This window comes from Cyprinodon tularosa, unplaced genomic scaffold, assembly GCF_016077235.1.
Source record: "Cyprinodon tularosa strain WSP-4 unplaced genomic scaffold, ASM1607723v1 ctg166, whole genome shotgun sequence".
Lineage (NCBI taxonomy): Eukaryota > Metazoa > Chordata > Actinopteri > Cyprinodontiformes > Cyprinodontidae > Cyprinodon > Cyprinodon tularosa.
Window position 1 is genome coordinate 1,567,204 of NW_024038493.1, and position 23,367 is coordinate 1,590,570.

The 23,367-nt window shown below is 40.0% G+C and overlaps 2 protein-coding genes across 21 annotated transcripts in view; one reads left to right on the top strand and one right to left on the bottom strand.

Annotated features, from left to right (window-relative positions):
• Positions 1-276: 276 nt before the first annotated feature.
• tns1a (tensin 1a) overlaps positions 277-23,367 on the bottom strand; it is a 138,820-nt gene continuing 115,729 nt past the window's right edge. For 4 of the 12 annotated variants that reach the window (XM_038280958.1, XM_038280948.1, XM_038280952.1 and 1 more), the window contains 15 exons: positions 19,001-19,082; positions 13,195-13,269; positions 11,395-11,421; positions 11,164-11,257; positions 8,935-9,485; positions 8,767-8,853; positions 7,680-7,808; positions 7,496-7,591; positions 7,331-7,408; positions 7,130-7,201; positions 6,848-6,874; positions 1,451-1,619; positions 1,298-1,366; positions 1,183-1,212; positions 277-1,108 (listed from right to left, as the gene is read on the bottom strand). In XM_038280958.1, the coding sequence (XP_038136886.1) occupies positions 979-1,108; positions 1,183-1,212; positions 1,298-1,366; positions 1,451-1,619; positions 6,848-6,874; positions 7,130-7,201; positions 7,331-7,408; positions 7,496-7,591; positions 7,680-7,808; positions 8,767-8,853; positions 8,935-9,485; positions 11,164-11,257; positions 11,395-11,421; positions 13,195-13,269; positions 19,001-19,082 (1,716 nt within the window). In that variant the 3' untranslated portion in view covers positions 277-978. The remainder of the gene's footprint in view (positions 1,109-1,182; positions 1,213-1,297; positions 1,367-1,450; positions 1,620-6,847; positions 6,875-7,129; positions 7,202-7,330; positions 7,409-7,495; positions 7,592-7,679; positions 7,809-8,766; positions 8,854-8,934; positions 9,486-11,163; positions 11,258-11,394; positions 11,422-13,194; positions 13,270-19,000; positions 19,083-23,367) is intronic. The other 8 variants (XM_038280960.1, XM_038280955.1, XM_038280953.1 and 5 more) reach the window with 7 other exon arrangements.
• Positions 16,293-18,305, top strand: LOC119780796 (uncharacterized transmembrane protein DDB_G0289901-like). 9 transcript variants are annotated; one of them, XM_038280969.1, is made up of 3 exons: positions 16,293-17,244; positions 17,329-17,421; positions 17,506-18,305. In XM_038280969.1, the coding sequence occupies exons 1-3, from the start codon at positions 16,368-16,370 to the stop codon at positions 17,991-17,993; spliced, it is 1,458 nt and encodes a 485-aa protein (XP_038136897.1). In that variant the 5' UTR covers positions 16,293-16,367; the 3' UTR covers positions 17,994-18,305. The 9 variants fall into 9 exon arrangements, with proteins under 9 accessions (XP_038136897.1, XP_038136891.1, XP_038136889.1 ...); XM_038280963.1 differs by having other exon boundaries at positions 16,293-17,253; positions 17,359-18,305; XM_038280961.1 differs by having other exon boundaries at positions 17,329-18,305.

Genomic DNA, 23,367 nt, shown 5'->3' on the forward strand with positions numbered 1-23,367 from the left:
GAGGGTGCATTTTGGGACAATAACATGCATAAAGAACAGTGCATAGGTCCAGGTCACTGGGCCGGTTCCTGGTGGTTTCCAGTGTTTTCTGTGGAAGCGTCTTATCAACAGATCAGTTACTGCAAGCAAGTACTGATGGAGGAAAAAGTCTGAATATGTGGCGCTATCTGGTGGACAGACTGCTTTCACATCTTCAGGCGGATGATGATTTCAGGCTGGAGTTTATCCAGCAATTCATTTTTTTTTAAAGGATTGGATGCTGAAAGAATGCAAGCATTGTTTGCACTAACGTACCTTTTTTTTTTTTTGTAGATGGGGTCTGCTATGCACAGTTTAGATCAGTTGTTGTTTCACTGCAGAGCCCTTTCCAACACACAGCAGACCCTTAAAATGACCTCTAAGTAGTTCACAATTACTTCTGTGGAAAGTAGAAGAACCAAGCTTAAGGATCAAGCTAACATGCATAACATCTTCAGAATTTCTTTTGTTTTCCTTTGTTTTTTTCCTGAAGAATTAAAGTTCAAGAGAGAGTTTCTCGCATCTTTTTGTTTTTCCGTTTAGGTTTTTTTTGTTTCACTTCATCTTTTCAAAAGAGAAAATGTTAATGGCTTACTAGCTACATCATTCTTGCACTTGTATTGCAATACCTTTGGTAAATCAATCAAAACTGATAAAAAGAAAAAAAAAATTCCACAATTTCTTACGTTCCCCTGAATCAACTCCCCAACAGTCGCTTCTGTCACGTGCACATTTCCACAAAAACACATCCCCTAGCTCCACTCTGCGTCAACGCCCAAAGCCCTGGTGTTAGAGAGATGACTCTCAAGAAAGACCAAGCAGCGAGGTGGAGAGGGAAAAAAAGAGAGAAGGTGATAAACAGAAAAAAAAAAACAAGGACAACGTTGAGTCATTGAAAGAAAGACACCAACGATGATGGACGATTGCAACTCGGCCACTGCCGTATGAAGTTTCAGGGTTTCACCGCTTCATCATCTTGGAGACAAAGCTGACGATGGCGGAGGCAGGCTGATCTGGTTCCAACTCAGCAAACAGATGGCTAACATTGTCCGTTGTGCTTCCTTGTTTCCTTGCAACAAACCCAAAAAGCCTAGAAGATGGGAAAAATGTCAGCATGCAGTGTATATTAAAGCCATCTCAACAAAGCTCTAAAAGTGAACTTACTTTACTGATCCACCTCCTTCTTTTACCCATCTATGGAAGAAAAACAGAAGTATTTCTTAATAATGAGGTGATCATCAGCATATATTGCTATTCTTTGTGGAAAAATAACCCTTACTTTCTATCCTGGGGGTCCAAATCACAGAAGGTCACTGTGTTAAGGGGATAATGTCGCCGGAAGAAAATTCTGCAGAAAAAGAGATAAATGACCAATTACCAAAAACATATTTTCCTTTTAGATACCACCTTATTTTATTCTTGCTTTCCTTACTTCCTTTGGCTGTCGGTAAGTGTAATACCCTGCATGGACACCTTGAAGTGGACAGTGGTGGCGTCAGGGAGGGGGTTGGTTGTGAGGGTCTGACTTATGGCCTTGGCAATAGCCTGAGGCCCCGTGAGTGACTCCATATCCACAGAGTTGATGAACAGAACATTGCAAGCTGTAAATGAACAACATGGAAGCAGGTAAGTGCAAGGTGAGGGCGGAACAGTGTCAGCAGCGTTTGGACAATAATGGACTGTGAGAAACATTCATGCATATTCCGCAGACAAATGTAAGCACTTTATAAGGGTTTCTCAGTCAACCAGAACATGGCAGCAATGTGATTTAATAGAATTCAAATTGACTTCTTGTTTTTTTTTAAGATCCTTTACCTCTGATTCTGAGGGTTTCTTGGTTAGATCTACCTGGCTTCCAAGTTGTAGGCAGACTGATCACACTGATAAAGCTGTTCACTCACATTAGTTACTGAGTCAATCATCCAACCATGCATCTTCACTGTTGGTTGAGAAAATATCCCTTTCAGAATGTCAACATCCAAGTTTGGTTTCACAAAGCCAAACTCTAACTTGACTCCGCCAGATGGATTTGCTCCGCATATCCATCTGGAAACCTTCCGTTGAAGTAATTTTGGGAAGGGGCGAAAATACTGGTTAGCTGATTGGCCTATGTTGGTGATAGACGGGCCAAATAAACCAATCAGATGAACGAAGCATATGACATACTAACAGAGCGACGACGAAGAGGAGCCAATTGATAGATCAAACTCTTGCTGAAACCAGTCGGGAGAAAAGCAAGAACAGTGTTTTGCCTCCAGAGCAGTGTTTTGCTCTTCTTTCAGTGAAGAAATACTCTGTAATTCCGATAAAACTTGCTCGATAGCCACGCTAACGCTAGTTTCATCGGCTGAAGCCGCCATGTTCTTTAGACTGAACTGTCGCGCTTCTCGTTGCATCACACCTCAACCCGCCTCAAAGCCAACGCTAATTGGACGTTTGTTTGGTGAACTGCTCCAAATTTTCTTTAACGGAGAGTCTCCAGACTGATGTGCGAGTGAAACCTTGAAAGCTCGCGAGATCAGGATGGTCTCACGAGGCTAGCCAAACTATACAACAAATCTAGAATCAAGAATCCTGTCATGGTGAACCGTCCAAATTTTTTTCAGGGAACCTAACTTAGATGACACATGTAAAAATTAAACACTTGTAGAGATTTAACACTGCCTTAAGCCGGGTATACACTGTACGATAGTTTTTAATCGTTGTACTCAGCTGCAGCTCAAACTTTATGATGAAACCACAGCGTTTAAGAGATCCCAGCTCACGAAACATGTTCTTACAATGTTCAGCCCAACACTCTAATGCACTCTAACTGCTCACACTGTATGACAAAAACTACCAAAACTTCGTAGAAGGATGTTTCCACGAGGTTCTGGTTAATCGGCTTGTAGACACTCATACTGTAGCTCTGGTGCAACAGCAGGATTTGCCCACAGACGCTCACGAGGGCCGACTGACTTTGAAATATGTTTGATTTTCTCCTGACCTTTCAATTCCTGATTGGGAAGTGGTCGTGAGAAGCTAATCGCCCTCTATTACCCCCTGCATACTACATGATGCAGGACGCTCGATAAGGCAGAAACTCGACCTGATCTGAAAAATTCTTGCACACCTGAGGATTGGCCCGAAAAGGGCAAAATAATCGTACCGATAATGCGGTGAGTGTAGGAGAAAAAACCCCCAAACAAATGCAACTCAAACAAATTGTTTTTCTTGGAAAGTTATTAGGTAAAGCAAGGTCTATGTTAATAAATGAAAAAAAAAATGGCAATCGTAGTTTGGGCTGTCCATGTTTAGCCACCACAGGGGACGTCTTAAAAATGTTCTACCCTGCTCTCAAATGCAGTCTCTTTATGTGGACCTAATGCCCTACACAACCAACAAATCTCAAACCTAGCTTCAAGTGGTCAAACCAAAGTATCCAAAATGTAAGCTATATGCAAAACATTCAAATCTGTAAGGGCACTTAAGGTCATTGAATTTCTTTCATACCCAGGACACGTTTACCGTTGACCCCGCAAAAGGTGAAGACACAGGAGGTAGGAGTTACATTTTGCCCAATATGAAAGCGGCTGTATATTTTTAAGACAAGGTGTCCTTCTGATTATATCTTAGGCCAAAGCAGAAGTGCATTGGCAGTCACCATGATAAGTGCTGTCCATGTATGAATGGCAGTGACGAAGGAGGTAGGAAGAGGAAGCAGGATGCTTCCTATTGTTATGCTATGTTCAGACTGTAAGTGCTGGAAGCAGCAAACAGAAAAAAAGTAAAGTGTGTCAAGATGTGTCTGATGCTTCTGCTGCTCCTGTGTTCAATGGCAGAAAGTGGCTTTGCTATATTTGCTGTTATAAGTAGTCATGTTTTTAAGTGAGATCCAGATTACGAACCTGCCTTCAAACAGTATTTTGCTGTTGGACCTCTACCCCAAACCCTCGTACACCAGCGGTGTGCTGTCAATGGAAATCGCCTTTAACGGCAGCCTCTGGCCCGGTCGCCTCTTGGGGGTTTTCCGCTACTGTTTACAGCGGCTGGAAGGCGCTTTTTATATAAGTAATCCAGACTGCAGGCACAAGGATAATGAAGTGAACATATTTTGCTGGCAGGTTTCAACATTTTAAGTTAATTTAGGCGTTAATAAACTGGAATGACCATAGTGCTCTGCATCAGCATGGCTGTGATTGTCTCCCTGAAACCCCAGAGATAAGCTTCTATGATTGTTCTATGTGGCGCTGCTGCTTGTGCCGCGCGTCTCGTGCCATAGATGCTTAGAAGCTCATGAGGCGCTGCTTCACCTGCTTTGTTGTGTCAAGATGTGCTACTCCTTCTGCTCTAAACACGCTGCAGGACCTTTTGATTCACCTTGATGCGTGTCGACTTTGCATGTTAATCTACTGCCTTTGCTGCTTCTGCAGCACACGGTCTGAAATTGCATTAGTTATTTTATAGGGGTGGAACGGTTCACAAAATCTCCGGTTCGGTTCACGGTTTTCGGTTCGGTTTTGTATATGTTGATTGTTAGCCTGACATGTTGGTCGTGTTGCTGTTAGCATAAACAAAACGTGTTGCACAATGCTTGCACACTGTTGCACTCTTATCCACAACTTTCTTTCCGCCGTCATCGTAGGTCACTCTAAATGCAAAACGGTCCCATACAGCAGACCTATAAAGTGCTGCTGGCGCGTCTTCCAACTCCTGTTCTTTCCCACTCGCCATACCCAAACAATTCTCTACAACAACTGATTTTTTTCTGCTACACCCGGCTAAGCTGCTTCGCTTCTTCTTCTTGTTTACTACTGGTGGTTGGCTTTGGTCGCAGTACCGCCACCTTCTGCTCTGGAGTGTAAACGCTTCGCCTATAAGAAAAAGGAGCAGCGCATGAACCGAACGCAACACACACGAATCGAACTGAGACAGTCGAACCGGACGGTTTTCATAAACTGTTCCATCCCTATTATTTTAGCATAGGGACCTCCTAACATTCCTTTCCATAGAATAGCCCTCAATCTTTTGTGTAAAAGATGTATATTCATAGCCAACCCTATAGAAGTTTAATAAAAACACATCAGTTCTTCATGTCTTGTCTGTGTGAGACATGGTAATGTAAGCATTCTCCTATATTTTGGGTTTTATTTTAGAGAACCTTAACCATTTGTTACATTTTGTGACACTTCTTTCCCAGAAGGCTAACATCGCAAATTGATGGGTGTCATTAATCTGCAATGATGTGCAGAATTCCTAAAATAGAATTGGTCAAAGCTTTATCTTTTTTTATTTCTTCCTTTCAACATGGCCAAAAGAAAAGTTGCCACCTAAATTCAACTTAGCAAATAGGTACGAGCCTCCTATTGGATAATTACTGCATTGGCGATTATCTTTCAGCTGACAACAAGTTATTTAACCCCAACTGGTGCAATGACTTGCTTTTCATTTCCTAAACAACCATGTCGAAAGACACATCCCGTGGTCGTGGAAAAGATGTTAGTCTGTTTGAAAAGGGTCAAAACATTGGCATGCATCAAGCAGAACAAACATCTAAAGAGATTGCAGAAACTACTAAAATTGGGTTAAGAACTGTCCAACGCATTGTTAAAAACTGGAAGGATAGTGGGGACCCATCATCTTCAAGGAAGAAATGTGGCCGGAAAAAAATCCTGAATGATCGTGACCGGCGATCACTTAAACGTGTGGTGAGATCAAATCGAAGAAAAACAAAAGTAGAACTCAGGGCTATGTTTAATACTGAAATTAAGAGCATTTCCACACGCACAATTCGAAGGGAACTCAAGGGATTGGGACTTAACAGATGTGTAGCCGTAAGAATACCACTAATCAGTGAGGCTAACCTGAAAAAAAGGCTTAAATTTGCTAGGGAGCATAAAGATTGGACTGTGGAGCAATGGAAGAAGGTCATGTGGTCTGATGAGTCCAGATTTACCCTGTTACAGAGTGCTGGGCCAATCAGGATAAGAAGAGAGGCAGGTGAAGTAGTGCACCCACCATGCCTAGTACCTACTGTACAACCCTGTGGGGGCGGTGCTATGATCTGGGGTTGCTTCAGTTGGTCAGGTCTAGGTTCAGCAACAGTATGTGCTCAAAGAATGAGGTCAGCTGACGACCTGAATATACTGAATGACCAGGTTATTCCATCAATGGACTTTTTCTTCCCTGATGGCACAGGCATTTTCCAAGATGACAATGCCAGGATTCATCAGGCTCAAATTGTAAAAGACTGGTTCAGGGAGCATGACACATCATTTTCACACATGGATTGGCCACCACAGAGTCCAGACCTCAACCCCAATGAAAATCTTTGGGATGTGCTAGAGAGGGCTTTGGGCAGTGGTTAGACTCTACCATCATCAATGCAAGATCTTGGTGAAATATTAATGCAACACTTGATGGAAATAAATCTTTTGACATTCCAGAAGCTTATCGAAACAATGCCACAGCGAATGCGTGGCGTATTCAAACCTAAAGGCGGTCCAACAAAGTATTAGAGTGAAATACCTTTTTTTTTGGTGACAATTTTTTTTTTTGCCCAGGCAGTGTAATTTCAACTGTAAGTAAATGTCTGCAGATACCTGTGGTATGAGTTGGGAATTCGGTAACTAAAATTAAGACTTAGGAAAGCCTTTTGGTTAAAAAAAGGGATTCATGAATCAAGTCCAGTTGTTTTCTATTTAGGCACTAGGGAGAAGGTTGGGAGGCTTTGCACTTAGATAACTATTGACCATCACTTGCATGCATGTATTGCCCGTGCAATAATGTATATCTTTAGGCCTAAAACAACTCCATATAAGCATTTTCATAAGCACAAAACAGTATTTACCATAAGCTTCCTCTGGAACCTTCTGAACTGTAAAAGAAGGTTAACAAAGTTTAGGAAAATGAGAAAATATTTTATTTACCATCTCTCTAGAAAAGAAAAAGTTTACGTCTTAACCACTTTCTCTAAAAGGATTGGCATCTTTGCCAAAGAAAGCGAAGAAACAACAGTTTGCAGAGACTTTACCCATTGAATGTTGCCTTTGTTTTTCCTAGCATTTTAAGAAATTGCCTCATAAGGATAATAGGAATTAAATCTCTACCCCTAAAGTATTTAAATTCTTACCAGCGCTTTGTTTGAGAAGCTCAACCACCGGATCAGTAGGTGTAGCGAGTTCTAGTGCCTCTTCATTTGGGTCTTTAGGGAAGGGGGTGTAATAGAAATAACACAAGGTAAACCAAAGAATTAAGCCAGTACAAACATAAAAATTTTTTCTTAGCATCATAAAACATGTGAAAAACATTGGAGAGTTGTGGTTTAGCTGACCTTTGGTGGGGATCATCAGTTTGCAAGGCAAAGCCAGAGGAGTCATTGCATGTTGGTATACCAGAGCGGAGAGGCATCCTGTAATCAAAGCAAAGCTTTGTGTCAAACTGGACCAGTGGATTCAAGAAGTCATACCTCAGGCAGGAAAATAAGTTAGAAACCCACCAAAATAGGGTTCGTTGGGGCAACCTTTCAGACGGACACCTTTGGGGCTCGTCTCAATCAAGAAGTGCCTCACCAGCTCATTGGTCAAGTCGCCAGCTACCAAAGAAACACATTAAACATGAAATTATTTATATAAAATAGGCAATAAATGGCATAAAAGTACTGCATATTTTACAGAGTTTACCTTTCTTATTTTGCTGGACTGTTGGTGGGGGGCAAGCCACTTTCATAGCCAGACCATAGGCTCCACGGAACGAGTGACTGTCCCGGATGATGAATGCCCCTGGCTCCCTGTCTTTTAACAGACTGATGGCTGCAAGGTAGAAAATAAGAATACCAAGGAAATTACTTAATAAACAGTCTGAAGATATTTAAAATCTGTTGAGATATTCTAGATTTAGCTGACATCACATGGACTATTATCTTTTACAAACAATCTCGCAATTCTCAGCTGGAAACCCTTATTTCTTAAGGGAATACTGGGTGATGCCTTTAGACCGCCTTGCTCTTACACACCTTTTCAGCTCTGTACCTAATTGTCTATGCCATGGACTCCCAAAGTGGGGGTCATGTTTAAACCTGGGAACAAAAAACTTTTAGTGGAATTGGAACTGCCCATTGACACGTGTCTCATCATGCTATGGGTACATCTGACCCACCTATTTACGTGATACCATCGAGTGCAATGTACGGAGGTGAACACACCGTGCCAGTCGCATCTGACCTAACAAGCCAAAACAACTCTTTTACATTTGATAAACATGGCTCGGAACTGCTGACAGGGATTCAGAAAAATCAAAGAGCGAAACAATATAGCAAACTTTCTACGCCCTGGATTCCTTACTTCTTGTTGTTCATTGTTTACTTTCCTAGTTTTGTCACACTAGTGAAATCATTAATGCTAACCCAGTGTGATGTTTACTTAAAGGGTTGTAATCTAAATTTGAAAAGAAAATAATTTGATAAAAAAATCTTAAAAAAAAAACTATTTTCTCTAAAAACTTTTATTTAATTAAAGGTTTTTTAAAGAGTAATTTCCGGATTGTTTTTTTTTCCAAATTTGAAATTATAGGATGTGTTCAGTTTTTCAGATTTTCATTTACAAAACCTGTTCTTTGCTTCCAAAAATAATGGAAAAATTGGCATGCCTTTAACATATCCCACCAATGTTCATATGTATCAGTACAAGTAATAGCTTTTCTTCCATCTACTTCTGAGCAGGGGGAAAATTTTTTATATTTTTGGGTTTTATCTGTAAGTAAAGTTCTCACCTTGTTCTCTGGAGATATCTGGTTTGTACCAAAACCTAGAGGTGTCCTGGACAAACTTAACATTCATCCTTATGTCTGGATTGCCATCTGTTTAAATGAAAATGACAGTGAGGACCATTAGTGTTTAGATAATCTAACTGTAAGCCAACACAGTCCTGCGTGTCTCACCATAGATAGACTTGGAGACATCTGGGAGAGTATGGGTGCCAGAAAGGTTTGGCGTACTGCCACCGCTGGCTGGTATCAGGTTCCTGTTGTCTGTCCTCTCCACGTCTCCACTAGACATGTGTCTCTTCTCGGGGAGCTGCGGGGAGACAGGGAAGGCAGGGGTGGGAGGCGGCTGGGCGCTCCCCTGGCGAGACGCTGCCCTCAGCTCGTCAGGTGTGCTGCGGCCGCTCGACACTGCGCGCCGTCCCATTAGCGGACTTGGGGGAACGCCTTCTGTTGCACTTTTAGGGTTTCGGCCTATCAGAGGACTAGAAGGGGCCCCGGAAGGGGACTGGTGTCTGGCCAGGGAGGGGCTGGCTTGACCTAATCGTCTTTGAAGGGCAGGGCTTGGTGGCGTGTTGGTGGCCACTGTGCGGTGGAGGGTGTTTGGGCTGCCGGGGACGGTGTGCACACCCATGATGTTGACCTGGGATCCCTCAGGAGAGGCAGGTCTGTGGGTGTATGGGGAAGGGGGTCCGTGGGGGCCACCATCTGAAGAACCAGTCCTCCTTCTGAACATGAAAAAAAAGTATTGTTTTTCTAAAAAATCTAACTTTATATATACATTCACAAAAATATGGAATAAGAGTAAAAAACATGCGCTAGTGTCTAAACCCAAATAAAGTTGTTACACTCCCTACCAGGTAGGGGTGTAAATAATAATCGTTTTGTATCGATGCATCGGATCGTCGGCTGTTGGATCGATGCATCGACACGTCCGCAAGAGAATTGATTCATGTTTTTTTTCCTCCGGTCTATTTTTATCTATTTGCTCCTGGGCGTAATTCTCCTCCCGTGCTGAGGTGGCGCTAAACCTATTTTGCCCTCCTACCTCGCTTCCTGGTTATACCCTTACAGCAGTGTGTTGCAGTAAGCTTGACACAGACATTTTTAAATTATGCTCAATATTGAAGCGTGGTCTGAGCTACACACTGTGGGTCTAGATACGGCCGAGGCGGTGAGGAAGTGGGGACGAGTTTAGTCCGACGACAGAGGGACATGAGGGCCAAAAAGGGCGGAGATCCAGGTGGAAAAAGGGTCCCAGCGTTCTTGCGCACCTCGCTTTTCTAGCGGGTCAAACTTCACGAGTTGTTTTCCGCAATTACGATCATAAAAACAAAACAAGACGGCCTCCTGTCTGAAGGACCCAGTCCTTGTAGACCGTGTCTTTGGAGGACACAGCCTTTGAAATAGGACACACCCTATATGTTTTTTGAAATGTTTGATCTGTTCATATCCGTTCTGCTTTCATAATTTTCTTCTTCTTACATTTTGCATTTGCTGAACAAACTTCAGGAACACTACCGCTACCAACTGGTAAGGAATAGAACCTCTTCATCCGAGACGGTAGATTCCTACTAAATTATTTTTGATTTGAACTTGTATGTTGTATCTTTGTAACTTGTATTTGTAACTTCTAAATTTTTATTCTCACAGATGAAACATCCAACTCAACACATTTATATGTGTTGATAAGAAAAAATACAAATGTTAATATTTCAATTGACAGTTACAAATTCAGGACACCTGCATTTGCAGGCTTTACATCTAGTTCAAACACACTTTAGCACAGCGTAGTCAGTTTTAATAAGATTTAACATCATTTCACAAAAACAAAGTTAATGGCTTTTGAAAATGGTGAGCTGTTATCAAGTGTAAAACCACCAGCCATAGTGGCAAGGAAGCACAAAGGTTCATATCAAGCCCTGCAAACACCACGCTGGCCTATAGATGGTATCAGAGTGCTTCCTACATATCTGGGCAACTTTTCAATAATAGTCTAAAAATGTCATGTAAATGCCTCCTATACTGTTTAAAGTTAATTTAAGTATTTGTATTTATGTATTTTAAAGGGCACAATACAATTTGTCATTACTACTAAATAAAAAAACAGATGATTATGTATTTTAAATACACTTGCTTTGTTATACAATGTAGTAGTCATCTTTTTAGGATTATTTAATAAATTATGTTAAAGTTAGCAAAAAAAAAGGTAACATGGTATTTACTATGTAATAAAATTGCATGAATCTCAAAATTTTGTTGAAATATTTTAGGAGTGCAGAAATGAGGCAGAAGAATAAGCTAAATCTCTCAAAACACTATAGAATTTAGTCAGAGAACACAAACCTAACTTATGCTTATTAAATGATGCACTGTGGAAAAGATAAGGGGAGAGTAAACACTCACCCATCAATAGTGTGGACAGGACTGCTGGAGGTCAGAGGACCGCTGAACGGTTGAGGCCTAGAGTCCCCTATGCTGCGATTATCTGAGAAACATTCAAAACATAATCGAACAGAATGAAAAACAGAAAAATCAGGAGCAGATCAGTTAAAAAAAAGGAAACATTCACTTGTAGCTAAATACCACAAAAAGCTCTGAAGACATTAAAGTTATTATGTAACAGGATATTCCTACCTTGCTCTGCATTATTACAATCAGAGTCTGGCAGCAGTAAAAGTCAGAAAGCAGAAGAAAAAAAAAGAAGAAAAGAAGAGCTCAAAGCAGAAATGTAAGAGCCTTTGCAGGGGTATTTCAATGTTTTAGATGATTTCCTCCAGCACATATCAGACAGAGATAACCTGAATGAAAACAGAATGCTTCTTTCAAATGACTGTTTTAAGGCCAATCAAACCCAACCTGGGAATACAGGTCTTTCTAAAAAATATTAACATATTGTGATAAAGTGCATTGTTTTCCATAATGCACAGACAGGAAATGGGCTACAGGTGCCGCATTCCCCAGGTCAAGCCACTTTTGAAACAGAAACAGCGGCAGAGGCTCCTGACCTGGGCTAAAGAGAAGCAGCACTGGACTGTTGCTCAGTTTTGCATGTCATTTGGAAATCAAGGTGGCAGAGACTGGAGGAAGACTGGGGAGAAGGAAATGCCAAAAAGCCAGAAGTCCAGTGTCAAGTACCTACAGTCAGTGATGGTCTGGGGTGCCATGTCAGCTGCTGGTGTTGGTCCACTGTGTTTTACCAAGTGTAGGGTCAATGCAGCTATCAAGAGATTTTGGAGCATTTCATGCTTCCATTTGCTGAAAAGCTTTATGGAGATGAGGATTTCATTTTTCAGCACGACCTGGCACCTGCTCACAGTGCCAAAACCACTAGTAAATGGTTTACTGACCATGGTATCACTGTTTTCAATTGGCCTGCCTACTCTCCTGACCTGAACCCATTGAGAATCTGCGGGATATTGTAAAGAGAAAACGCAAGACCCAACACTGTGGATGAGCTAAAGGGCGCTATGGAAGCATCAAGGGCCTCCATAACACCTCAGCAGTGCCACAGGCTAATTGCCTCGATGCCACGCTGCATTGAAGCAGTAATTTCTGCAAAAGGATTCCTTACCAAGTATTGAGTGCATAACTGTACATAATTATTTGACTTTTTTTGTATTTAGAACATTTTTGTTTTAGTGGTCAGATGAAATATGCAAATTCTGTGAGATAGGAATTTTGTTTTTAATTAGCTGTTTGCCAAAATCATCCGTATTAAGACAATAAAAGACCTGACATATTTCAGTTAGTGTGCAATGAATCTAAAATATATGAATGTTTAAGTTTTATCATTGCATTATGAAAAAATTATTAACTTTATCATAATATTTTGAGGAGGACCTATATGTGAAATACATAGATTTGTACCCGTTGGAACGAACAGCTACCATCAAGTGTCACAAAATTAATGGCAGGAGGATTCTGTCATGGTTCAATAACAAAACATCATCCAGGTTCTGAAATGGTAAAGCAGTTCCAGGCCATCACACTACCATCGCTGTGCCTGACAATAGGAACAATAAGCTTCATCTGAAATACTGTGCTAGTTTTATGTGAGAATATATACATATATATTCTCATATATATTTTAAGTTTCAGGGATAAGAACCACAAAATTAAATCCAAGGCAACTGAATTTTCAATCCTTTTTTCTTAAAAAGTATCCAGGAGCAATCTGGAGAGCTGATGTTTTGGACTTGAAAAACACAGCCACAGTCCATTTCAGATGCAAATGAATGACGCATCCATCCTTCTCCTCGGCTTTTGTTGAGGCTCTTGTTGCGTATGGGTTTTGTGGCCATGTAAATTATGAGACAAGTTGTGTACTTTCCCTAAAATATGTCCCTTAATGAATTGTACATGTTTGGAAGCTTAAAACCACGAAAAGAGTTTCAAAAAGGAAAAAAAAAAAATCATACTTATCAGAACACTGACCTGATCCACCTTGTTGATGAGGTTTTAGCCCAAGAGCAGATAGAGGTGTCTTTGTCAAACCTGGAGTAGACCGAGCTAAAACAGACAAAAAAACATACAGATTTCAATTGCTGATTCCAAGAAAGTTAAAGTGTGAAGACGTTTTGCTTCCCATCCAGGAAGCTTTTTCAATTTAAAATGTCAGAAACAGCATTTAGTTCGAGGCTTTATAGAGTGGAGGAAAAACAAAGCCTTGTTTTGACTTAGCGTTGTTTTTGGTCCACTCTATAAAGCCTCAAACTCAAAGTTATTTCTGAAAATTTGAATTGAAAAAGCTTCCTGGATGGGAAGCGAAATGTCTTCAAACTTGGAAACAAAGTCCAGTTTTATTAGAGTTTTTTTTTTTTAACTCTTTTGGAATGACTGTGACCTGGATGAGTGAGAATCTTCACCAGCATACTTCAACCACTGCTGTTTCTACAACATATTCTGCCTCTGGCCAAACATGATAAAATAAGGATGGAAAATGAGCATAACTAATGATATGCTTTGTACTTTAGACTGTAAAGGCTAAAATGATCATCGCTACGACTCATAATAGGATTAATAAGGTAGTTTACTCACACATCCTTCAACTTAGCAGGCTAATCTGATCTATAGGTTCTGCTTCAGTGAAAACCAAAGTTCATTCCAGCTCAATTCTTCTCAAGGCACTTTATAAAGACAATTCAACCAGATCATACAGTCATATTGGTTCAAGGTTGTTTATCTAAGGAAAACCTGCTGATTACATCCAATCATTGACTCAAAGGCAATCCCTTACACCAAACATGCTTGTAGCGACAGTGGAGAGGAAAACTTCCTTTTAACGGTAAGAAACCTCCAGCAGAACCAGGCTCAGTGTGAGCGGCCATCTATTCCAGTCTTTTCAATCTTGGAATCAAATTATTTTTTTACACTAGATCTTGGACTTGTCTTTATTGTTTCCACACTTTGCTGGAAGGTGCTAACTGGCTTATCCGCACTAGGGTACTCACTTGTTTCCCCCTGCATACATGCCAAGTATCGTACCTCTGGTGACGGAGTATTTCCAGTTTGATATTTACTAATTTAGCAAAATCAAAGCGTTAAAAATTTTTTATATTTTACCAGAAAGGAGTGATAATCTTTTAGAAAAAACTTTTAAACAACCAGAGTAAGTTATTAACGTATTGATGAAAAACAAGACTATACACATTTATGAAAACTAGAGATTTGTGGAGCTTCTGTCTGCAAAAGCAGAATATTATAATAAAATGTGGTAAAAGGAATTGCCTAATTTTATACTCAAAGATCCTTTCAATTAGCACTTTCTGTTATGATAATGTGTTTTGTCTAGATTGGACAGGCACATCCTATAGAAGGTAATAGGATATGCAAAAACCCTGCTTTCTTTGCACATGCAGACTATGACCACATGCATCTCTTCGGTTCCTTCAACAAATATAAAATTTGTTTAAAAAATGTATTAACCAAAGCATCTAAAGCTCATCCTTCTTCTTATTATCTTCAAAACTAATCCCTCACAAAAGCCATCTAATTTAGCTAATTCACTTCTTGACCAATTTAGATTGCCAATGAACTAACCTGGTTCAATTCAGATAAAACATTTTACAACTTTTTATGGATGCATAAAATTAAGTGCTATAATGTAAACTTTATCAAAGAATAAAGACTCCTGCATTTTAAGAAACTTAAAATCCGCACTTTCTGTTTTTAATGTGTTTTGTCTAGATTGGATAGAAATGAACATTGCTGGAACACATCCTGTAGAAAGTAATAAGAGATGCAAAAAAACTGCTTTCTTTGCATATATAGACTATGACCACATGCATCTCTTCGGTTCCTTCAGCAAATACAAAATTTGTTTAAAAAATCTATTAACGTATCTAAAGCTCATCCTTCTTATTATTATGTTTAAAGCTAATCCCTCACAAAAGCCATCTAATTTAGCTAATTCTCTTCTTGACCAATTTAGATAGCCAATGAACTAACCTGGTTAAATTCAGATAAAACATTTTACAACTTTCTATACATGTATAAAATTAAGCGCTATAATGTAAACTTTATAAAAGAATAAAGACTCATGCATTTTCAGAAACTTTAAATCCGCACTTTCTGTTTTGAATGTGTTTTGTCTAAATTGGACAGAGCTTAACATCCTATAGAACAGGGATAACCAATTAAAAATCAGCGGGGTCCGAATAAAGAAAATTATCAACCAGTAAAGGTCAGGAGACATTTTTAATTATAATCTGTTACTTTAAACAGAATTTAACACTGAAATAAAATAAGGTTTTTATGCATCCATATTATACATTGAATTTTTAAATAAAAAAAAGAAAGAAAATTTTTAATTTTTTTTTTATTTATTATGGCTATTTATTAACTGTACAAACAAGCTTTTGGTTAGGTGAAAGTAAAATAAAGTGACCCAAAGTATGCACATGTAGTCTTTTTACTTGTAAACCCAACCGGATCCCCTTTGATTTTCATCAGCTGACTTCCTGCCTAAACAACTTACCTGTTGGGTAATAATAAAGGAGTCTGTTTTTATAATGCCAATTGTTATTGAATATATTACACTGTTGTAGGAATACCACCTGATCAAACACATCTAACATTCCACAGAATGAAATAAGTATAAACAGTATATATGATATCATATCGGGTCAATGTCAGTAACAGTGAGTTCCCCGAAGATTCAATATCGGTATCATTCGGGGGAAAAAAACGTTTCATTGGGACATTCCTTGTTTGAACTCATAAGATGCATAATACATTTATTATTGAATCCGAACACTTGTCAAAAGTGAGACGACAGAAATGATTCCTGCATATGTGTTGAAACAAACCCAGAGAAAAAAATACCGGATGACAAAGTATTTTATAAAAGTTAAATATAAAAGTAATAAGAATTTTGGTCTTAAAGACTAAGAAAAAAAAAAAAAAAAAAACACAACACTACTTTCAAGTTAACCTAAATTCCACTTCAGCTGCATCATCAAGCCATCAGCTGACTCGTGAATGCTTCAGTGAATAGATCGACTCAATGCAAATAGCTATTTAAAACCACACAGCAGCAGTAGGTACATTTTAAATCTCTCATTGGAGCCGCACTGCACCAAAGTGCTCTCGTGTTTATTTTCATAACAATGCATTGGATCTTCACCTGCACCCTGCTTCTTCTTTTAAATCTATTTGAAGCTTCTGGCAAGTATGTCTATATTAAAGAACCAAAGACTTGGTCTGCAGCTCAGCAGTACTGTCAACAGGAATACGCTGGCCTGGCTCCTGTCAGCAACCAACAGGACATTGTCAAAATGATGGAGCTTGTCAACGGAAACTTTATCCCATCTTGGATCGGAATGGAGGACAATGATATAGAAGTAGAGCAATTGAAGATTTGGGGGGGTGGAAAGATGCTTTTTCCAACTCCAGGTGAATCCACAAGCCTTCAAGGGGCAAACAGCAGCCCCACTACTGACTACTATGTGGGTCTACAAACAACAGCCCCTTTTTTTTGCTACAAACCAGTCGTGGTGAGGAAGAAAAAGAGCTGGGAGGATTCTTGGAGCTATTGCAAAGAACACCATAACATGCTGGCCAGTGTGACATCGGTAGCAGAGATGCAACTTATCCAGAAGGAATTGAGCAAAGTTCCCACCACTGAACGTGTCTGGATCGGTTTGCATTTTTTTCCTGGGGACGAATGGCTGTGGGTGGACAGCCAGCCTCTGGATTATGAGGTGTGGGGTTCAGGAAAAAAGCCACAGTGTCCAAAGGTGAACACAGAGTGTGCAGCCTTGCAGGTGACCAAGCAGAATATCAGCAGCTTTATAAGCAATTCAGTTGGCTCTGGAGATACTTCAGGTAACTCTGGAAGTAATCCTGGTAACCCTGGAAATACATCTGGTAACACTGGGGGTAACCCAGGTAACTCTGGAGGGAATCCTGGTAACTCTGGAAGTAACCCAGGTAACTCTGGAGGCAATCCTGGTAACTCTGGAAGTAACCCAGGTAACTCTGGAGGGAATCCTGGTAACACGGGGGGTAACCCAGGTAACTCTGGAGGGAATCCTGGTACCTCTGGAAGTAACCCAGGTAACTCTGGAGGCAATCCTGGTAACTCTGGAAGTAACCCAGGTAACTCTGGAAGTAACCCAGGTAACTCTGGAGGCAATCCTGGTAACTCTGGAAGTAACCCAGGTAACTCTGGAAGTAACCCAGGTAACTCTGGAGGCAATCCTGGTAACTCTGGAAGTAACCCAGGTAACTCTGGAAGGAACCCAGGTAACTCTGGAGGCAATCCTGGTAACTCTGGAAGTAACCCAGGTAACTCTGGAAGTAACCCAGGTAACTCTGGAAGTAACCCAGGTAACTCTGGAGGCAATCCTGGTAACTCTGGAAGTAACCCAGGTAACTCTGGAGGGAATCCTGGTAACTCTGGAGGGAACCCTGGTAACTCTGGAGGTAACCCTGGTAACTCTGGAGGGAACCCTGGTAACTCTGGAAGCAACCCAGATAACTCTGGAGGTAATCCAGGTAACTCTGGAAGTAATCCAGGTAACTCTGGAGGGAATCCAGGTAACTCTGGAGGTAATCCTGGCAACTCTGGAGGTAATCCAGGTAACTCTGGAGGGAATCCAGGTAACTCTGGAGGTAATCCAGGTAACTCTGGAGGTAATCCTGGAAACTCTGGAGGTAATCCAGGTAACTCTGGAGGTAATCCTGGTAACTCTGGAGGTAATCCAGGTAACTCGGGAGGGAATCCCTGGTAACTCTGGAGGGAATCCTGGTAACTCTGGATGTAATCCAGGTAACTCTGGAAGTAATCCTGGTAACTCTGGAAGCAATCCTGGTAACTCTGGGAGTACTCCTGGTAACTCTGGATGTAATCCAGGTAACTCTGGAACTAATCCAGGTAACTCTGGACGTAGACGACGTAACACTGTAGATAATCTAAGTAATTCCAATGTTTCTGGAGGTACTTCAGTATCAGGAATTATTGACCCAGTTGATTCTCTGTGGAATGCTCATAATTGTGAGGAAAAACTGCATTTTATCTGCTATTAGCTCTAACATCTTTTCAAGAATGAGTTAAAATAACTTTAAATAAAATAAAATAAAATAAATAAATAAAAATAACTTTTGAGTTTCTGTTGAGGTTAATATTTATTTCTTTTTGTCTTTCATTTAGAACCTGCCTGTTTTTGTGTTTATCAGAAAATAATTCTGTTTGATAAGAAAAAATTCTATTCTTTTCTGGAGTTTAGAGGAAATTTTCAACGTCATTCATTGTCAGAAATCTAAACTTAGTTTGAATTTGATTGTGTGGCATTCAACTTTTCAATGAAAATTAGATTTTTTTCTGTAAGAAATGTTTGTTTAAATGTAATCGTATTATCCTGCTAGCAAAAGAGTTTAGTATTTTTGCTTAATTGGTTTTGTAAAATTGAATAATTGCCTTTAATAAAATCAAGTCTGTGAAAATTGACTATAATCAATCTAAACCTTTTATTACTATAATTGATTTTTGCTGTTTTTGGTTCTTAAATCCTTTAAATATGCTTTCATGTATTAGAGACCAGGTATGCAAAATAGCAGCTGGCTATTTGGCCTATCAAAATGGCATGATGTTGTTTGTTCTGTCTCAATTAAATAAACATTGTCTCAAAAACACCAAATTGTATTTTTTATATTTTTTATTTTAAAGCTCAAATAGACAGGAGCTGATGAAGAATCAAACTTTAAATCCTAACTCAACGAGTCACAATAAAATTCTTACCACTGGCTTCAAAAGAGGGACTGTTGCCATGCCTTCCAGCATCATCTTCCTGAAAAGCTTCCCGGTAACTGTGCATAGGACCCTAGAGAAAAGTAGTCAAATGAAGTTAGCAATGCCTTCATTTGTAATCATGAAAACACTAACACACGTAATGTAAACTAATTTAAAATAGGACGTTAAAAAGTCTGTGTGTCCATCTTTATATCTATCTATATAAGCATATATAATTTTTATCTTCCTTCTATAATACTATTTTCCCTCTTCAGACTTATTCAACTCTGTACATCTTCCTCCCGGGTTCATCAGGCTTATTAATTGCTCTCCCTTTAAAGACAAAATAAATGTCATTCCTAACCTTAAGCAAAATGGATATCAATTGAAAAGATACCAAGTATTAATTATCCACAATGTCAACACACAATGAAACTAAAGAAAAAATAAGTTTTGGTTCGAGAAAAGTTAGTTTCTATAATAATACAAACATTGCTGTGTGACTCTAGTAACATCTACTACCCTTTAAGAACATACAGTATTTGTAGGAAGATTTGCTTGTAGTATCAAAATGTCTGGGCAAATGAGTCAGTGGAGTAGGAAACATTAGAAAGCAGATATTTGAGGTTTAATGTTACTGAAAGCTTTAACCGGCTTTATACCTCTACATTGCCCTTTAAATGAATAGTTTTGCTAATAGCTACATTGTATTTTACAAATTTCCCACATAATGGATTCTATTTCTCTAACAATATCGAAGGTTTCTATTGGGAAGATAAAGTCTCCAAGAAGTGCTACCCCAGTAACACATGAAAAAAGGGAGTGTCATAGGCAAAATACTAATGCCATAGGCTTTCTTAAGATTTGCATATCACACTCCTTGCTTTGATTTCCCTTGCGTCAGGTATTTCCCTCCAGGTAATGAAGACAGCAACTTAAACCTTTGTCATTTGCTGTTCAGCACCTTGCTAACAATGACCGGCCACTTCAACTTCTTCCAGTCAGATTTCAATGCTCATCACAGCCTTCATTAGTCTATTTCTCTCTCCATTCTATTACATATGGCGTCAGAATTCTGCCAAAAGTCCACACAAGCAATAAATACTCCTGCAAGCAGCTTTACTTCATACAGATGCACATTAACTCTTCCTCATGGCCATGTTTAACTAGCCTGGGTGCCATTCCGTACTTAGTCCCACCCACAACGTTTGAGGTCGGGAAGTTCGGTCTGGCATTGCTCAACAGTAGCGCGAGTATGCTAGCACAATATCTGGCGAGCCAATCAAATTGTCAGGGCGGGCTTTATACGATGATGGACAGATGATCAACAGTAACGTAATCAACCACATGACCAAAACGCGCATGGGTGACAACAACAATGGCTGCCGCTGGAGAGTTGAGGTGAGTAGATTCTGCTATTAGGTCTGTTCTAGAAGATATCGACAGCAAATTAATTTTAAAAGAGGAACAGAGAAACGCGATCAAAGCTCATCTTCTTATTCTAGGCGTGCAACTGCACGCTTTGATTTTTGTTGACAACAACTATGCGTCGCTTAACATACGTCACGCACTCCGTTGCTCTTATTGGTTGTAGGTCTATCCAATTGAGTGCAGAGGCATTTTTTTTCCTGGTTCGTTGAAAACACGCCCCATAATCACAGCTCTATGGAGCAGTATCGGACTCATATTCTGACTAGAATTGAGTAGGACTACGTCAGGCTAATGTTTAACATGTTATATGTGCAAATTATACAATGGGGCCCAAATATATCACATACATAAGAACTTAAACCTTCCCTGCGCACATATGATGCATAGCCTAACTCCTCTATGCCTGTGGACTTGTTTCTCTGTGCTTAATTCAACTTTTGTCACCTCGAAGGTATTACTGGACAAAGCTACAAGCCTGGGTTTGGATACTTTTCAGGAAATTCCACCTCTTGAGGCTCAACTCTACAAGGCTTGTCTTCAAGAGTTGGAAGTTGGTAAACAAAGTCATCATTAGATATAACATCGTTTGGATAAATACTGGATTCTGACTGGCTGTATGGTGTCTGTTAAAAAGGGTTATAGGACATCTACAAAAAATGTTCTGGTAAAATAGCCTGATAGTTTCTGCTAGCTCATTTGTTACCTTAAAAGAGGAAAGCAGTCTACACCGGTTACCTTGGCAACGCATAACAATACAAGATACAGGATTTCCTGAAAACTATCCATTCACAGAAAGGTTACTTTGTCCTGTTGTAAGTTGACACGAGCGCACAAAAACAGGTCAATGGGCGTTGATATTAAAGCACACACGAGCAGAAAAGGAACAAGTACTTGTGTGGGGGATTACTGGGACTCTGTGGTACTCTATATTTGCATGTAATATGTAAATCATGCATGTGGGGAGCAGTTTACGAGCATCTGTATGAAGTAAAGCTGCTTGTAGGAGTACTTATTGTGTATGTGGACTTTTGATAGAACCCTGACGCCATAATTAGAGGGTATGGAAACTAGCTTAGCCTTTTAGGAACAGCAATTGACTGGTTTAAATCCTACTTAAAGGAATAGTACACCCAAAACATGATTAGCCTTCATTTTCTACTCACCCCCATGCTGAACAACACTCTGGAGTACTTTTTTGATATCTCAAATGCATCTGGAGATCTGGGAGGCTTCTTGCTGTCTGCTGACATTCAAATAATGGAGGTCTATGGTGACCGAGACAGAAAGGTCCATAAAAGTCCACAAAAAACGTGTCAATATTCCTCCATACTGCTCTTCCAATGTATTCCAAGTGTCCTGAGTGGGTAGCATCCAGAATTTACTCGAAACGAAGTCATTTAGAATGTTTTTAGAGCATAAACAGTAGTGTATAGGATTTCCTGAAAGCGCGCACATGCACGCTCACGACGCTACGGAAGCCGGCAGAGCAAACCAGCGCATTCAGCTCGGCAAAGAACTCATGCTCTTCCTCAACACTGAAGTCCTCAGACATTTTTCTTTCGTTGTTTCTTTCTTTGCACAGGTAAACAGCACATTTCTTCTTCTACGCTTGCATTATTGGCAGAGCAGACGCTGAATGCGCACTTTCATCTGGCTTGGTCTGCCGGCTTCCGTAGCGTCGTGAGCGCGCATGTGTGCGCTTTCAGGAAATCCTATACACTACTGTTTATGCTCTAAAAACATTCTAAATGACTTAGTTTCGAGTAAATTCTGGATGCTACCCACTCAGGACACTTGGAATACATTGGACGAGCAGTATGGAGGAATATTGACACGTTTTTTGTGGACTTTTATGGACCTTTCTGTCTCGGTCACCATAGACCTCCATCATTTGAATGTCAGCAGACAGCAAGAAGCCTCCCAGATCTCCAGATGCATTTGAGATATCAAAAAAGTACTCCAGAGTGTTGTTCAGCATGGGGGTGAGTAGAAAATGAAGGCTAATCATGTTTTGGGTGTACTATTCCTTTAAAACAATTTTGAAAAGAATTCATTTGAAAATATAAACTGTAAAACAAATTAAACAATTAAATACCGTATTTTCACGACCATAAGGCGCACCGTACTAAAAGGTGCACTCTCAGTTATGTGTCCCATTTCTGTATTTAACACACACATAAGGCGCACCGGACTATAGGGCGCGTTTTTTTATATGCAGGTACATGTCCTCTACTACCTTTAAATAGCTCTACTGCGTATTCAAAAATACAGCGGGGGCAAAACTGAGTATGACTGTGCTTTATTCATGTATTTATTACAAAGTATTAATCAAACCTGGGAGCTGGCCGTGAGACAGACACATCGCAGATGACAGAGCTGTGATCACTCCTAAATTAACTTAAACTCCTGAAACCTGCGGACGGAATATGTTAGATTTTATTACCGGTATCCTGGTGCCTGCGGTTTAAATTATTTAGATGAAAAACACCTGCCAGTCACCGCGGTGAACCTGGAGGCTGCCCAGCCTAGAGGCTGCTGATGAAGGGATTTCTACTGTCGGTGTACCGCTGGTATGTGGGGGTCTGAGCGCCTCCGACAGAAATAGTATAGGCAGAATGATAATCTGGATGAACTGACTGCAATTATGAAGTTTTCAGGTGGCCTTTCTCACTTAAAAACATATTAAAACTACTTTATTCCCACTGATCACAGCAAATATAGCTGCAAGATTTAGATTATTTAGATGAAAAAACACCTGCCAGCCGCCGCGGTGAAACCGGAGGAGACCCGGTCCAGAGGCTCCTGTTGAATTAAGTTTTCAGGTAGAAAAATAGAGCGGGAGCAAAACTGAGTATGATTGTGCTTTATTCATGTATTTATTACAAAGTATTAATCAAGCCCATCAAAGTCATCATCCTCTGTTTCTGAATTAAACAGCTGCGCTA

What these genes read in the sequence shown, in the direction of transcription:
- LOC119780796 (XM_038280961.1), top strand. Translation starts at nt 16,368, where the DNA reads ATGCATTGGATCTTCACCTGCACCCTGCTTCTTCTTTTAAATCTATTT. An exon ending in TAACCCAGGTAACTCTGGAG is followed by an intron (nt 17,245 to 17,328) that starts GGAATCCTGGTA and finishes GTAACTCTGGAG; the next exon opens with GCAATCCTGGTAACTCTGGA.